Source organism: Clinocottus analis, unplaced genomic scaffold (genome assembly GCF_023055335.1).
Source record: "Clinocottus analis isolate CAN_PGR_092001 unplaced genomic scaffold, fCliAna1.0.p SCAF_11, whole genome shotgun sequence".
NCBI lineage: Eukaryota > Metazoa > Chordata > Actinopteri > Perciformes > Cottidae > Clinocottus > Clinocottus analis.
This window is the reverse complement of record NW_027175832.1, coordinates 9,310,250-9,327,744: the sequence shown is the minus strand read 5'-3', so window position 1 is coordinate 9,327,744 and position 17,495 is coordinate 9,310,250. Positions and strand designations below refer to the sequence as shown.

The following is a 17,495-nucleotide window of genomic DNA, read 5'->3' as shown; positions in this document are numbered from 1 at the left end:
GCCCCCCCCCCCCCCCCCGCCCCCCTCCACACACACACAGGGTTGCCTCTGCCCAGTTTGAACAGGCGCAGCCTTGTCAATGGCTGAGTATCTTCTGAGAGGATTAATGCAGCCTAAAGGTGGAGCAAAAATTGCGAAGGTTTGTAGAGTAATCCTTTGAGCTCCCGGGGAGACAGAAAGAGAGAGGGAGACAGAGAGGGAGAGAGGGAGACAGAGAGAGGGAGGCAGAGACAGAGAGAGAGAGGTCAAACATTTTGGCGCATTTTGTGAGGGACTGATGGGCACTTTTCCCCAAGGAGGGGACGTCTGATCAACGACTATTTAATGGCAACATTTGTGACTGAGCTCCTCATCCTCAGGGAACAGAAATGGTGTACACACTTCTGCTGCCCATCGGTGAGTTCACAGCTGTGTTGTAATGTAGGCAAACATCTGACTGTAGACGCGTTAATATCCGTGCCCTAGAAGAAAAATAATCAGTTTATTGGTTTATAATCCTGTTTTTTTTGATGGTGTGCTTTCTTGTTTTGTAAATATAAGTTGTTGCGTGCCGTTCACTATGTGGTTTAAGACTTTGTATTTCTTAGTAAAGAAGTTGATGTAGATTTGTAACAAATAGAAGAAAAAAAATAATCCCAATGTTCTCTTCTCTTCTCTTTTCTCAGCTTTAGCAGCAAGCCTCATCTCACCTGAACTGCCAGGTGCCTCAGCTACCAAAATAAAAGCTCAAGGTACATCACCACATCCTGAGTCACTGCTCAGTCTTCACCATCAACCGTTCTTCTCAGTCGTTGGGTATTGTTTGCTGTGAAGCACATCAGTAGAGAGCAGGGCTAAAAAATAATTTAAAAAAATATGGAGAAGTCTTTAATGTGGTTCAAATTTAAATTGAATAGTGGAATTGATCAGACAAAACAATTTGTTGAAAAGAACTGATAATTATGATTCGCTTTATTATCAATATTATCCAGGGACAGATTGAATCAGTCAAAACCTATAACTTCCTTGTTGGACATATCCAATAACTGAAATATGTTATCACCTATAGTTCAGGTTGCTAACCATGGAGTGCTAGTTGTTTTGTGCCTCTTTCATATAGTGTCCTACCATTTAAAAACAGGAAGCTAACGTAGCTTTGTGTTGCTAACAAGAACAGTTAGTATTTGAACTGTAAAATACATTTTAAAAAACAACCACTCCACTCTCTCGATTGCAATCTGAGACTAAAAAAGAAGCAACTTTTCAAAAAGCTGTGCAGCTGATCACGTGACACTTTCATCTGCCTGTCTCTCTTTCTCCAGTGAAGAACAACTCAGGTGTGACACCAGCAGGGCAGTGTGGGGCATGGGTCAAGGAGCCTGAGGGCGGGTATTTCACCTCACCCAACTACCCTGAGAAATACCCTCCTGAGAGGGAATGTGTCTACATCATAGAAGGTGAGGCTTTATCCCTCGCTCACTGTCTACCCCCTGCTGTTTTAATCCCAGCGTGTCCCTGACCTCTCTGACCTCTTTGACCTCTCTGACCTCTCTGACCTCTTTGACCTCTCTGACCTCTCTGCCCTCTGCCCCCGCCTCCCTGTTGCAGCCGCTCCCCGACAGTGCATCGAATTGTTCTTTGACGACAAGTATTCAATCGAGCCGTCCTGGGAGTGTAAGTTCGACCACATCGAGGTCCGCGATGGGCCCTTCGGTTTTTCCCCCATCCTTGGTCGCTTCTGCGGGCAGGAGAGCCCGGCATACGTCCGCTCCAGCGGGAGGTACCTGTACATCAAGTTTGTGGCCGATGGTGAACTGGAGGCCATCGGTTTCTCCGCCCGGTACAACTTCACGCAAGGTGAGAACTAAAATAATCTATCAATGCGTGCTTTTGCGTTTGGTAAATTAGGCCTTTAAGCTGCATTAATCAGTATTTGTGTAGATGAACAATGGATCAGTTAAATATGATGATTGTTGTAAAGTCAAACGTGGAATTTAGATTATAGTAAAATATATATATGTGTGTATATATATTAAAAAGAAATAATGTGGAGATAAATAAGTAGACTAGATAATAAACAGAAATTAGAAACGTTATTGCCGACACCTGAAAAGGGGGCGGAGCTATCGGCTCCGGAAGTAGCTGCGGGGAAAAGTAGAAATCTGACAGCGTGAGAAGCGTGACGCTGTGCAGAAAGAACAGACACATCTGCAGACACGGAGAGGCAGCCGGTAAGGGAGAGACACTTTGTTGGTGATGGCCACCATATAGAATGACGCGTGCGCTGGAACGCGCGGCGCACCTCCGCAGCACATCTACGTGTGGCAGCGTCAATTGTTTGTAAACATGTTGGTGGAGGCACAGCTGATGCGGTGAAATGTCGCTTGTGTGTGGGTTGATGGCACGGGTGTTTTGATTTCATACGGAAAGGGTGCTTTCTGAAATGTGGTTTTTTTTCTGTTTTATTTAAGGTTTTTCACCCTTAGTCGCGGAAAGGGAGCTTTGCTAAATGGGAGCTTTTTTTCAGTGAAATGGAAAATTTCGACTTCATGAACTGAATCTCAAAAATAAAAGGAGATAAAAAAGGGAAAAGTTGTTTTTTTTCATTGGAGTGAAGTCCAGTTAAATCCGAGTGGATGGGTCGATCCCTTTCAAGTGGGGAAATGCACTAAACAGCTGACAGAACTTGACAGTGAAAAACCGTGGGGCCAGTAACTGGACCAATAACGGGAAAGTCTGGAAAACCAGGAGAAGGAAATCTGGGAGCTTGAGCTGGAACAGCAGAAGCAATAAACTGGAATCCTGGGGAAAGAAGACAATCAAGTGAAAGCATATGAAGCATTGAAGTAGTACACATCTTCTCAACTGTAATCAACGACTGAGCGGATTCAAACATGGCGGATCAAGCTGCTGAGAAGTCAGTTGAGCAACTTAAGGTGGAGCGGACTACAGCAAAAAGATTATTTACACGCTTAGTCAATAGCATAACCAGAACCTATAGAGAAATGTCTGAAAAGGAGCTCGTAGACAGTTTCAAGAACGTCATAAAAGAAGCTGAAAAAGTCATGTGCGCAAATGAAGATGTGGAGACTGGATTCATTACAGAACTGGAGGCGGAGCTGGAACCGGAGGAAGATGCTGTGCTAAGTAAACAGCAGAAAGCCGACATAGCAAAAACCTTCAATGAGTGTAATGAAAAACTACGAGAGGTCAAAAGTCTGATTCAGGAGGCACTCTGGGATAACTTCGGAGAGGTTGAATTATCAACAGCATTGCAGGCAGCAGAGGAAGTGTGTGAACATGCCGCTGATGCACGGCCCGATGGTAGCCAGGAGGCATACAACTTCATGCTCAACCACCTGCAGGGACTGGTAAAGACCGCAAAAGAGGCGTGTAGTCGGTGGAAACAATGGATCCCACCGAGTGAGCAGAAGGAATTTCAGAGCCGTATGAAGAGGCTGGAGCTCCTCCTTCCCAAATTGATTTCCAAGAAGGCTGACTACATGGAGGACAGGAAAGAGGAGGAGGGTCAGAGGCCACTTGAGCCCACGGCGGCCACCATCAGACTGAAACCAATAGCCCTGCCAAAGTTTACGGGAAATAAACGTGATTTCCACAGGTGGAAAAAGGACTGGGAAGCGCTCCAGAAGCAAGGTGAGCCAACCGGCTCGACAGAGGTGAGAAAGTTTCAGCTACTGGACAGTCTTGATGAGAGAATCGCAAGAGACCTTCGCCTGACCAGCTATAACACTGCAGTTGACATTTTCCGCGTCCTGGAGAACCGCTATGGCAATAAAATTGCTATTGCTATTGATATAGTGGAGGAGTTGCAGAGAATGCCAGCTGCCAAAAGTCATCAGCCACGAAAGATAGTGGAGCTGATCCAAGCCGTGGAAAAGGCGCTTCAGGATTTGAGCGACCTTGGGGACACGGGTGCAATTAAAAATCCTCTGGTAGCGAAATCAATAGAGAGTAAACTTCCAGAAACTCTAAAGAAGGAATGGCTCGTCTATGTCGCTGACAGGAGGAACGCGGTGGCAGCAGGGAATCGTTTTGACAGTCTCCTGGCATTCCTCAAAGCGCAAGAGAGCATATATGAGCAGCTCGAGCAGCTAAGAGAGGAAGAGCCGAATAGGAAAGAGACCAGAACCGAGCCAAGATATGCTAGAACCAAGTCTACCAAATCAGAAGATGACCAGTTGGGGTGCGTAGTCTGTGGTGACGGAAAGCATAAGAAAAAACTCTACTTTTGCAACCAGTTCCGTGCACTGAGACTAGCCGAGAAGACGGCTGCAGTAAGAAGATTGGGAGCATGCAAGAGATGCCTTGAAGTTCATGAGGACGCTTCATACTGTAAAACTGACTTTCTATGTAAGAACCAAGCCTGCAAAGATGAGCACGCTCCTGAGCATCATTTCTCACTGTGCCCTAATGCTACAGGGAGAAGAAGCAGCATCACAGAGAAAAAGCACAGATGCGGCCCAGGGAGGGATACAAGCAGGAGGAGACATACGGAAGATCAGGAGGAGTTCCTCAAGAAGCTTTCACCAGAATTGGCAAAGCAATGTCGGGATGTGTTCTCCAACGCTACGTCGAGAGTGCTCAGCACCACAAAGGATCCACCAGGTCTTCTTGTGGAGAGTGGGCTGGAGGAACTACCAGTGCTTATGATGCTCCTCGAGGTCACCTCAAACGCTGGTCAAAAAATCGGGACATTAATTGATTTGGCCTCCGACACAAATTATATAACCCACTGTATGGCAAGCAAACTGAACCTCAGGAGGGAGGAAGTTACACTTGTGGTCCATGGAGTTGGAGGGATGAAGGTTCAAGTGGAAACGAAGCGGTACCTTCTAAGGATCAGAGTGAGGACTCCCAAGGGCACGCTCAGGACCCATCAAATGGTTTGCTATGGGCTGGACAGAATAGCAAATGTCCACAGGAATGTGACGCCAGAGCAGCTACAAAGCTTTTTTCCAAACATACCACAAAATGAACTTGTGAGACCCAAGCAAGTGCATCTGCTCATAAGCCACAGGGAAGGACAACTAGCCCCGCAACGGATCAAAGCTGTCGGAGACCTTGTACTGTGGGACGGACCACTAGGGAAGACTGTGGGCGGAACGCATCCTGACCTCTTTGAGAAGCTCCATATATCAGCCCATATGTCCAAAACACACTTTGCAAGGTCAATGAGAGCGGCAGCTGTAAGGTATGAGGAACTCACCAGCGTCAAGTCAAGTACATCAACCACCAGGAAAGATTTCCTTGAATGGTGGAAATGGGACAGTATTGGTGCAGCATGTGAGCCGAAGTGCGGGGGTTGCCGCTGTGGGAAATGCCAGCCAGGCGGCAAAGGAATGACTCTTGCTGAGGAGAGGGAGGTCGAACTGATGAAGGAAGGCCTCACCTATGTCAAAAGCGATAGCTACTGCAAGGATCCACATTGGCACTCCAGATATCCTTTGCTAGAAGATACAGCCTCTCTGCATGACAACAGAAGGGCAGTCGAGGCTACATTTCAAAGAACAGAAAAGCAGCTAGCCAAGGAACCAGAGTGGAAGGTTGCCTATGCTGAGCAAGTGCATGACATGGTTGACCGAAGGGCGGCAATCAAATTGACAAAGGACGCAATAAAGGACTGGAAAGGACCAGTGTGGTATGTGAGTCACCTCATTGCTCCTAACCCACACTCTGTCACAACCCCAGTCAGACTTGTGTGGAGCAGCAGCCGGAAGTGGCAAAATGGGCCTGAGTTCCTAAAGCTACCAGCAAGTGAGTGGCCAATCAAGTCAGCAAAAGATCTAGCAAGCGCTGCCAGGGAGAGCATTAACAAGCTGCAGAAAAAGACATTTGCTGCTGCGACGAGAGCCAAAGCGAAAGAAGCTGAGTCAGATCAACACCGAGCAAGAACTGAACAAAGAAGACCACCAGCGGGATCAACCGTCCTAGACCTCGTGGACGTCAAGCGCTTCAGTAGCTTGACTCAACTGGTCAAAACAATTGCATGGATCTGGAAAGCAGCAAAGAAGTTCATGGGACAAAATCGAGCCGTAGAGAGCTCAAAGTGGGAGGCAGTCTCTTCGGCAGGAGTCGTCGCAGTCAAAGAACGAGAAGACGTCCTAAGAGATATCTTTCTTGCGATGCAAGAAGGCGCAACCTTCCCGAGCACCACGACGGACAGACTGGTAGTCTATAAGGAGGAAGACTCCGGGCTATTAGTTTGTGGTGGGCGAGTGCAAATCTTCAAAGAAGATCAAGTGGCAGTCCCTATCCTACCCTATAGCACATGGGTATCCACACTGCTTGCTCGGGAGGCCCACCAAGAGAGTCACGATGGAGTGGCTGGAACCCTGCTCAAGATGAGAAAGAGGGCATGGGTCATACGAGGAAGGAGGATCGCCCAAAAGGTTGTTGATGGCTGCATAATCTGCAGGAAGGCAAAGGCAAGAAAATGTCAACAAGTAATGGGTGACTTGCCGCCTGAACGAACAGAACCTTCTGCGCCTTTCAAATTCACAACCATAGACCTATTTGGACCATACCAAGTCAAGGATGATGTGAAGAAGAGAGTGAAACTAAAAGTCTGGGGCGTGGTCTTCTGCTGCATGGCCAGTAGAGCCATCCACACAGAGTTGGTAAACACAGTATCAACAGAAGGGTTCCTGATGGCCTACCAAAGGTTCACAGCAATCAGAGGACACCCAAGGAAGATCTGGTCAGACCCAGGCACCAATTTCATTGGAGCAAAACCAGTCTTGGAGGAGCTTTACAGGTTTCTGGACAGCCTAAACAAACCAGCCTTGTTTGAGAACGCGGCCAAAAATGGGACGGAATGGATGTGGAAAATCAACCCAGCTGACTCGCCACACAGGAATGGTGCTGCTGAAGCTGCTGTACGCATCGTAAAGAGAGCACTCCAGACCCTTGGAAGGGAGTCCGAGCTCACATACAGCGAGTTCCAGACAACTCTTCACATAGCAGCCAACCTGGCCAATGAGCGCCCAATTGACGCCAGAGTACAGAGCCGGGAAGACTCTATCCAATATATCACACCCAACACGCTCCTTCTTGGGCGGGCATCTCAAAGGGGAGATGTCCAAACATTCGACTTTACCAGCTACCCCTACAAAAGACTCAGAGCAATGCAGTCAGAGGTTACCAAGTTCTGGAAGCATTGGAGCCAACTTGCTGGTCCCAACTTGTTTGTGAGAAGCAAGTGGCACACCGCAGAAAGAAATGTCGCTGTTGGGGACGTTGTCTGGCTGTGCGACCAAAATGCGCTAAGGGGGCAATTCAAGCTTGGCAGAGTCATCAGCACAAATGCCGACAGTAGAGGAGTCGTGAGGGACGTCAACATCAGGATCTTCCCAAACTACAATGTTCCGGTAACGAGACCAACAAAGGAAGCAAGAGCAAGTCGTCCGGTCCAAAGCGAACAGAAGGAGAAGATCCAGTCTACTATTCTTCACAGGGACGTCAGGCGGTTGGTTGTCCTACTCCCGACTGAAGACCAGAACATCCCTACGTAGACGTTAAAAACTCAAGTGGAATTGCAGTTTGCCTCGAAAGTTGGCGATCTCCTCAGTGGTTCCATGGGGAGATCGAGTGGGAGGTGTAAAGTCAAACGTGGAATTTAGATTATAGTAAAATATATATATGTGTGTATATATATTAAAAAGAAATAATGTGGAGATAAATAAGTAGACTAGATAATAAACAGAAATTAGAAACGTTATTGCCGACACCTGAAAAGGGGGCGGAGCTATCGGCTCCGGAAGTAGCTGCGGGGAAAAGTAGAAATCTGACAGCGTGAGAAGCGTGACGCTGTGCAGAAAGAACAGACACATCTGCAGACACGGAGAGGCAGCCGGTAAGGGAGAGACACTTTGTTGGTGATGGCCACCATATAGAATGACGCGTGCGCTGGAACGCGCGGCGCACCTCCGCAGCACATCTACGTGTGGCAGCGTCAATTGTTTGTAAACATGTTGGTGGAGGCACAGCTGATGCGGTGAAATGTCGCTTGTGTGTGGGTTGATGGCACGGGTGTTTTGATTTCATACGGAAAGGGTGCTTTCTGAAATGTGGTTTTTTTTCTGTTTTATTTAAGGTTTTTCACCCTTAGTCGCGGAAAGGGAGCTTTGCTAAATGGGAGCTTTTTTTCAGTGAAATGGAAAATTTCGACTTCATGAACTGAATCTCAAAAATAAAAGGAGATAAAAAAGGGAAAAGTTGTTTTTTTTCATTGGAGTGAAGTCCAGTTAAATCCGAGTGGATGGGTCGATCCCTTTCAAGTGGGGAAATGCACTAAACAGCTGACAGAACTTGACAATTGTGAAAGGGTTTTCTTGTGGCAATGAACCCAACCATCACCTGGTTCTGCTGCTGTAGTGTCTTACCATCTTTCAGCTCATCGTTTTGGCTTTACGGTACACAAAATTAGTTTCAGGTCACTCTTAAGCTCATATAGGGCCTGTGGAAATGTTTTATTTGAGCTCGCAGGATTAATAAAGTATACGATCTTCTTCCTCTTAACCAAACTTTACTACCAAGAACTAAAGGTTTGGTGGGATATCTGTCCTTTCCCAAATACTTGTTGTAATTCAAGAAAAGAGAAAGAAAAATAGTGTATCCTATTTGTTCTTTGTTTGCATAATATAATTCATAGAGGAAGGTAATCTTCAATCTGACATATTTTTCAAGAAAGGGATTTTCTCATTTAACAAATGTAGCATTAAAGTTCCAGTGTTTATAATCTGACCAGGCATTTCATTGTCACCTAAAGGGTACATGTTGTGCTTGTTTTCAGGTTGAAAAAAAAGATTCTGACGTGAAGTTACCTGTTTTCTGTCTGAAATCCTCCGTGCCCATCCGCACTTATTGGCTTGCGAGACAAGCATTGGTGCACCTTTGTAACGGTAGTTCTGAAGACGTGGGTCGGTATAGTCATTCTCCTGAGCCGACATATGACACAGGAAGAAGAAACAAATTTGATTGGCTTGTTGACTCGTGCGATTTCTGATCGATGCAGCACACACACAAACCCAACTGTCTGGGTTGTCTTTCTTACACTGTTTGTAGGCTAAAAGGCTCTCTTGACCCCAATAAGCTGAGTTTCTCACGATAACCCTAACCCTTTAATTAATTACACATATGAATCGTTGAAAAAACTGGTTAAAATAAAAATAGGAGCTGTTTCCAAAGTGTGGAATTTTTGGTTAGTTCTGTGTGAAATAAAAGCATTGAGTATTTAAGTTGCCCTGGGTATTGCTAATCACTGGTGGAGGTGGTAGAGCAGGCCGTGCTTTAAAAAGGAGAGCGTTGACAGATGTTTAGTCCTTTAAAATCCACCCCGACCTCCCCCACCCTCCATGGACTTTGTCGCGCTAACGTCACATAAGCGCATGTCCTTGTGAGGCACTTTCTGAAGGTCTGTTGGGAGGCTGACCTCCCTCCTCGGTTCCTTTTGGGAGTGTAGCAAACAAAGTGGGAAATACCAACTGGCTACCTCTTTGGGCCCAATCACGTATTCCGATTAAAACATCGGAATACCACATTTGCATGTGATGTCCAAAATCGTTTTTTAGTACAATAGTATTGCAACTTTGATATTGCTCTGAGAGGCACGCTGCTGGGACTGTACTCTCAATTGCATTTGTAGTGCAGGCATCGCAGCTGACGAGGGGAGCATTTATGTGAACACATGCACATACATTGCATGCGGGCACACACAGACAAACACACACACACACACACACACACACACAAGTTAATGAAAGCTTGTCTTCAGGGAAATACAGCTTGTCAGCGCTGAGCCGCAGTAGCAGCTTAAGGGAGTCCAAGGCAGAGGCTTCATTAGCAGCAGATTTTATAGGCCACCTACACTGACGGGGGGCAAAGATTAATCTGCATCCCGTCCCGCCATCCCGCCGTCTTTCTTTCTTCCTTTCTTTATTTCTTTCCTTCTTTCTTTCTTCCAAAAATAATTGAGCCTGTGCATATTGTCCTTTAATTCCGCAATGGATGCTTCAGTTTTAGACGACAGTGCTGTGAGTCCGTCCCACACATTTCAAGTTGCCGAAGCATATTTAAGCATTTTATCATTTTTGAGAAATGCTTGGACATTAATAATTAATCAAAGAAGTTGCCTACGGTGAAGTTAGCTAGTAAGAAAGTAAGTAAGTAAGTCAAGTTTATTTATATTGCACTTATCACATTTAAAGGTCACAAAGTGCTGTACAAGAGTCAAGGAAAACATGCAAATTAAACCAGATTGACGAGCAGGGCTCGCCCCAAAAATTGCTTAATCTGGCGGCAAAGTCGACAACACTGACCATCTCCCTCCAAAGCCCCTCCTCCAAATTGATCATTTATCATTACGAACATAAACAACTTGACAACTGCAGGTAACCCGTCCAATCATCTGATTCGAGCCGGATCAAATGATTGAACAAATTCCTTTCTCTTCTTTTTGTCAGAGTATTCAATTGCTGTCAACACATATAGCCAAATAACTTGTCTAGAACACATTACATAAAAAACAGGCTCCTAAAAAAGACATGAACTATCATAAGATACTTTTCAATATTGGCAGATCAGGAGAAGCTGCTTTCGTCTGTTTACATCAAATGCAATGAGTCTCGCGTGCCAAATGCTAAACTCCTGTCGATTTCCTCTCATCGCTGGTGGCAGAAGAAAATGAATGCTTACACGCTTTCTTCATGAACTGCAGTAGTTTGAAAAGGTAGATTAGTACTACATTGATCAGGTTTTGTTATGCACGTTGTGAACAATGTGACAGAACTGTGTTCTTCTTACATTAATATGTGCGCAAGATTAAAATAATATCTTTTTGGATCTTCGGTGACTCTTCTTATTACAGCTAAATGCTTTTAATATCTTATGTTGTCTAGTTTGAACATTTGTAGACACATTGTGCAACAACTACAGAATTATATCATTGTTACACTTTAGCGGAGACTAAATTATTATTATTGCATGTGTTCCTCCAGTTTATACTCACTTCTTTGTGTGCACAAGTGATTTAGCAGAAACTAAATATATAACTAATCAGTAGGCTTGCAAATTTGTTGTTCTTCTGGAAAATGACACATCCAATAGTCAATAGTATACGTTTGTACCGCACATCTTGCAGCTGAATAATATTAAGATATTTCAAGGGCTTTACATAAACTCTGATATATCTGTGTATAAAGCCTGTGGGAGTGGCTTTGTTGCGCTCACACACTTACATGTAGGAATGATTAGGAATAATCTGGACAAACCTGAAGCTGAGGCAGGGGTAAGAAACATGAGAGGATTAATAAGTGTCCTTTTTTCTGATTTGAGTCTATCACCTGCTCTTCTTACTCCACAGTACTGACCAATGTGTTGCCTTATGGTAAAAGATGTGGGAGATTATGGTTTTAAAATAAACTCAATCTCCACTCCACTCTGTGTTCTCTCAAGCACATTTCTTTCCTGAATTTTAATAGGGTGTCAAATGTATACGTGGCATTATTTGATTGACGTACTTGGAAGTTTCCCCTCACCCAACGTCAAACTACGTAGCTGCAGGAGAATTTAGCAAACAAAAAAGAAGGGACATTTTTATCACCAGGTTGCCACTGCTGATGAAGCCTAATCCGTCCCCAACTAAACCGGTATATCAGGATTTATAATCCACCTAGCAAGAAGATTCATCAGCACAAAGGTTTAGAGCACAATTTCTCCTCCCTGTCTCTTGCAGTAAGACAGGGAAGAGTAATTGTGTGTGTTTTTTCTCTTTTTTTTTGATGAAGGGCATCTGGGGAGTTTAAATGAGAGCAGGGGGAATGCACTCGTACATAGATTATGTGTAAGCCGGGTCCAGCTGTGAGTTTGTTTCGCAATATGTCTTTAATAATATAATTTTTATTCTGTGGTATTTTTTGGGCACTGGATTATTTTTCTGTATTCTTGGGCTAAATGTAATGCGGTGAATATTGCACATGCACTAAGAAATGATCAGTTTTAAATAACATCCAAGTTAAAATCCATATAAGGAGAACACATTTGGTACCTCTATCATACCAATGTGAGAAGCCTTTTATGTTCCATGTACGTGGAGTATGAGTTTAAAACTGTTTAATTTGCATGCGACCCCTGATTGTGGAGAGACTTGAGTAAACATTCCAAAGATTTATTTATTTGGACATTATGTTCTGCTTTTAGATCCAGAGTTCAATGGGCTTGGGGAACTGCCAGCTCTGCCATGTAAGTATTTAATTTATGTTATTATATGTCACAATATCCGATAGACCTGCTGCAGGTTAAATGCAGATACTGTTTAACTGTGGATGACAGTAACAGCTCAAGGTCATCATACAGATGCTGACCTACTTTTATATAATGTGACTGAGTCCTCATTTTTACTGAAGGGATAATATTGAGCAAACCATTTTTTACAATCTCACATTGATAAACACGAATATGTTGTTATCCGCAGTTTGTGAGTTTGAGATGAGCGGCCCGGAAGGCTTTGTGGAATCTACCCAGATAGCAGGGGAGGGCCGGGCGCTGCCAACTGAGGCTGTGGACTGCAGGTGGTACATCAAGGCCCCTCCAAAATCGAGGGTCTGTACAATTCAAACTGTTGTTGGTGTTGTTGTGTGGTGGTGTGCCATGTACATGAGTCTAAGTAGTTCCAACGCATTATTTATATCATATACCGTAAAGGTCGGGTTACAAGCCGTTACTACCTTCGGCGGGTGTTCCCACTACCTCCCCGCTGTAGACAGCGAGCGCTCTTGCTAGCTCTCTGCTTGCTCCCTCCTAGCTCACCAACAAATACCCAAGGTAGCGGGACCAGCTCCGGCTCGACTCCCGATTCGGGCAGCGGGGACGCAGGCACTAGCAGCAGCAGGGAGCTTGCTACAGCGGGGACACCCACTGAAGATAGGAGCGGCTGCTTGTACCCCGACTTTTACGTTATTATGTACCTGAAATGTTGCAATCTTCTGCTCAAATGTTAAGCCAATAAATGAGGGATCATTTTGGTGTCACTGTGTTAACATGTGAATTGAGCCGTCGTTAAATTCCACCTATCAAACGCAGACTGGCCGATCTGACCCTAGTCAGAGGTGGCCGATGCTAGGCTATGATCGGATCATAGTATACTGAATGTCTAAACATGCTGCTTTACCCTTTCAATGATTCTAACAGTAAATAAAGACCTACCAGGCTTTACAGGAACTTAATTTCACTGTCTTTTGTTTCAATCACAAGTTAATGTTTTGGTTCACTTTTACACTGTTATATGTAGAATTTACCTTCTATCGTTATCTTGTAATACTAATATATTATAATTGATATGAATTATGAATGCAGGTTGACATCCTGGATATAAGTTTTTAAATGCTTACTGTAGATATTTCCCTCAGAAATCACTTTTTCCAAAAATTGTATAAGATTTATTTGGGTAGAGCAGTTAGTGACAGTGTGGGCTACACGCTACCTCTCACCGCTCGTTTGCTATAGCAGCAGGGGGCGGGGCTTAGAGAAAGGTAAATTGGTTGTTGTAAAAAATGGGGAATACTTCTTTAAAAAACCTTCTGCCTCTTACCCACAGATCTACATGCGCTTTCTGGAGTATGAGATGCACAACTCGAATGAGTGCAAACGGAACTTCGTTGCCATCTATGACGGCAGCAGCTCGGTCGAGCACCTGAAGAATAAGTTCTGCTCCACGGTGGCCAACGATGTCATGCTGGTGTCCTCTGTGGGCGTGGTGAGAATGTGGGCAGACGAGGGAAGCAGGAAGAGCAAATTCAGGATCCTCTTCACAACTTTCCACGAGCGTGAGTGAATCATTATTTAGCTCTCTTTTAGAGGCACGCACCATCCTTAATGTGAGAGTGGAGGTCCCAACAATTAAATGATACCGCTTCCCCAGTGGCATTTTGGTTACCTCTCTATATATTAGTTGCTTTCAATATAAAAAATGTCACAAAAAACATTCTTGACAAGGGTTATTTGAAGGTGTATTTGTCCAAATCAGAAAACTGCACAATACTTCAAAGGGGCATGACTGTAGCAACAAATGATGAATGACAGTTTTCTAAGTATCAAGGATGTTCAATCGATCAAGTCGGCTCCAGTTACTTTGGTGGTTTGATTCTCATTCTCATTGAATCAAGAATGTAGAGATGAAAGCATTCATTTATTAATAAAAACATGTAAAAAAAATTAACAATGGATCACAATGGATCAAATGGCTAATTGCAGCGTGAAAAAGGTTGTTATAGTTCATTGTTTGGTTTAACAGCCTACAAACTCTGTGATCATCAACCATGCCTCAGCAAAAAAACTTTGAATTTTGAGACTGGTGCACAACGATGCAGACCCGTTTGTCCACTCAGCACACCCCAAACCTATCCAGACAGAGAGTGTTAGAAAGCTAACCTTAGCTTCTGTGGCTATCCCCACACGTTTACGTTAGCAAGTGAATGTCAGCTACATTACCGTCTTCATCGTATTCCAGCTGCTCGGCGATCTCAAGCAATATACTGAGCTTTATTTCCAATCATTTACGAAACACCAATTGTCCAGAAAAATGTGCTTATGGACCAAGAGACCATTTGTCTGGAATAAACCGCCATTGCTCCTAAAATCCATACTTACCATGCAAAATTACTGCAATTATTTTTTGGAACAATAATAAAGAATTTCATGGTCAAGCATATGTCGAATTTTTCTGAAATCAAGGTTCCAGCAAAGATTTTTTTTTCCCTCAGTAAGTACTGCACATGTGTGCATTCATAAGAACCCATAAAACCAGTTTTTACAAATTTCCGTAACTTTTTAGACAAAAAAAACGTGCTTGGTGTTAAAGCAACTTTAGGGAATGACATAGTCAGTGTTGTGGGGTGTTTTTAACTTGCCAAGCTAAAAAAGTAAAATAAACTTTGATTGGAAAATATCTTACTCCCCTCTGGTGGTAATGTCCACATTGTCAAAGTGGTAAACCTGCAATGTGCACACCTGATACACGGACTAAATACTAAATAACATACCAACAACATACACAAGCAAATTGAGCCACTGAATACCATCTAATGAATACCTATAATTCAGTCTACTGTGTACAGCAGCATGACACTTGCCTTTTCTCCTTCAGCTCCGTGTGAAGCGGAAACTTTCTTTTGCCATAGCAACATGTGCATCAACCACACTCTTGTCTGCAACGGTATCCAGAATTGTGTTTACCCATGGGACGAAAATCACTGCAAAGGTACCCTATGACACAAAAGGCAGAGAAAGCGACCAATAGGTCGGCTGCGGCTGGACGCACAAGTCATTCCTCTCCGTGTTGTCTCCCTAATAGAGAAGAGGCAAGCCAGCATCCTGGACACGCTGGACCACACGAACATCACTATCATTGGAGTAACCTGTGGCCTGGTGGTCATCCTGCTCGTCATCTCTGTCATCATCCAGGTCAAACAGCCACGCAAGAAATATATCATCCGCAGGTGAGATTTCCTTCTTCCAGCGAATCTCTAAGCAAAATTCCATATTTTTGGCAGGCTAGACAAGAAGACAAGGGGAAAACATGCTGCTCTAATACATATTTTTACAGAGACAATGGCTCATGGCCAGCGGTGGACCATAACATAATTAGTATTATCATTTTTGTTTGTTGTTTTACTGTTGCATACTTACTTATTTACTAACTTGTTTTTATCAAAATTTTTATACTTTCATTTTGTATTATATATATATATATATATATATATATATATATATATATATATATATATATATATATATATATATATATATATATATATATGTATATATATATGTATATATATATACATATATACATATATATATATACATATATATATATATATATATATATATATATATATATATATATATATGTATACTTTTTCTTTATGTTATTTTTTATTTTATAGTTAAATGTTCATTGTTAGTGTTGTTGTCAAATATTGAGCACCTTCTGCCAGGACAAATTCCTCATTTGTGCAAACTTACATGGCAATAAATGATTCTGATTCTGAACATAATGTATCCTATTCTGAACCTTTCTGTGTATTTAGTACTTTTATTTTCAGTATATTTTGATGCTAATATTTCGATACTTTTACTTTACTTGCAGTTCAGAAAGTCCATGAGTGCACAAATCAGTGTGTCTGTGTGTGTGTGTGTGTGTGTGTGTCTGTGTGTGTGTGTGTGTGTGTCCACAGAGATGACTTTGACCCCGCCCTGCTCCACCCTGGTTTTGAGCCCCCTCACTACGAGCTCTGCACTCTGCGCCGTGACCCGTCCGGCGACCTGACCGATGCCGCCATGACCGAGGATTACGAGAAGTTCCACAAGCTCCATCGCTCCACCTCCAAGTGCATCCGCGACCATCACTGTGGCTCCTTCCAAGGCAGCATGCACGGCAGCATCCACGGCAGCCGCAGCAACCTGAGCGTGAGGGACGGTGCCATCGCGGCCGACGGGGGGCCTCTCCCGCCGGCGATGGGAAGCCAGCAGTCACCGCGCCTCACTCACCACACCACGCCAACGGGGCGAAGGAGCATCCTGGTGATGAAGCACAGCTACTCTCAGGACGGGGGAGAGGGGTACAGGGCGGAGGAGGAGGAGGAGGATTCGGTGGTGGATGAAGGCCCCACCACCAGCCAGCACCACATGCACCACCACCAGATCCACAGGGGCGGGCCGGGACAGGACCAAGCTGTCCACCGCACACTGTCTAACGACTTCTAATGTCAGGCGACAAATAAAGCTATAGGGGGAAAAGAGGTCATCACCTCGACATGTATCTGCTGGTAACCCCTAACCCTTTTTTAAATCAATTTCAGGTTAACTTATAGGAATTAATGGTGATCTTTTCAGCTCTTCTTAGTATTTCTTGGTCTCAAATAAAGGGGAACCTTTACATTGTATGGAACACAAATAGGGGGGGACTGGAGCTTAAGAAGCACACACATGAGTATTTATCGTAAATAGTTTAAGAGAAAGACATTTTGTACCCACACACTTTGGAGGAAGCAAATTGTTTGGGCCCCACCGCCGCAACAACATTGGAACAAAATGGTCCAACATTTTGAGACTCCTCCATCAGTGTTTTTTTTAATTAATAGATTAAAGAAAATGTAAACTCCCTTCAAGTAAACCAGATTGCTCCATCAGACAAAAACTAATAACATGTGCAATCGCTTTGTTAAAACAATGCAAATAAAGTTATATATGTGCAAAAAAAAGAACTAATATTTGGCAAAAACATTACCAAGGAAGCCATTTGGATCCCTGTTATCTCACCATAGTTTCATGTTGAAGTGTCCTTGAGCAAGACACTGAAGCCCCAGTGCTTTACAGTGGCACAAAACTCCTTAATTACTAAGTATGGGTAAAATGCAGAGAATAATTCCCTGACTGTAGGATTAATAAAGGATTATTTTTAAAGAATCTGCATATCACCCCTCCCCCCTACCTCCACC

The 17,495-nt window shown here is 43.8% G+C and overlaps 1 protein-coding gene across 1 annotated transcript; it reads left to right on the top strand.

Annotated features, from left to right (window-relative positions):
• The first annotated feature begins 368 nt into the window (after positions 1 to 368).
• On the top strand, positions 369 to 16,761 carry LOC137782061 (neuropilin and tolloid-like protein 1). Its single transcript, XM_068571153.1, has 10 exons — positions 369 to 396; positions 666 to 731; positions 1,302 to 1,436; positions 1,588 to 1,836; positions 12,196 to 12,237; positions 12,470 to 12,597; positions 13,592 to 13,820; positions 15,140 to 15,253; positions 15,347 to 15,491; positions 16,233 to 16,761. Exons 1-10 carry the CDS (start codon positions 369 to 371, stop codon positions 16,759 to 16,761), a joined length of 1,665 nt encoding a protein of 554 aa, XP_068427254.1.
• Positions 16,762 to 17,495: the final 734 nt, after the last annotated feature.

Excerpts from the sequence above, each read along its gene's own strand:
- LOC137782061 (XM_068571153.1), top strand. The coding sequence starts at position 369 with ATGGTGTACACACTTCTGCTGCCCATCG. Across the intron at positions 397-665 it reads CACACTTCTGCTGCCCATCG|CTTTAGCAGCAAGCCTCATC; the intron begins GTGAGTTCACAG and ends CTCTTTTCTCAG. Across the intron at positions 12,598-13,591 it reads AGGCCCCTCCAAAATCGAGG|ATCTACATGCGCTTTCTGGA; the intron begins GTCTGTACAATT and ends TCTTACCCACAG.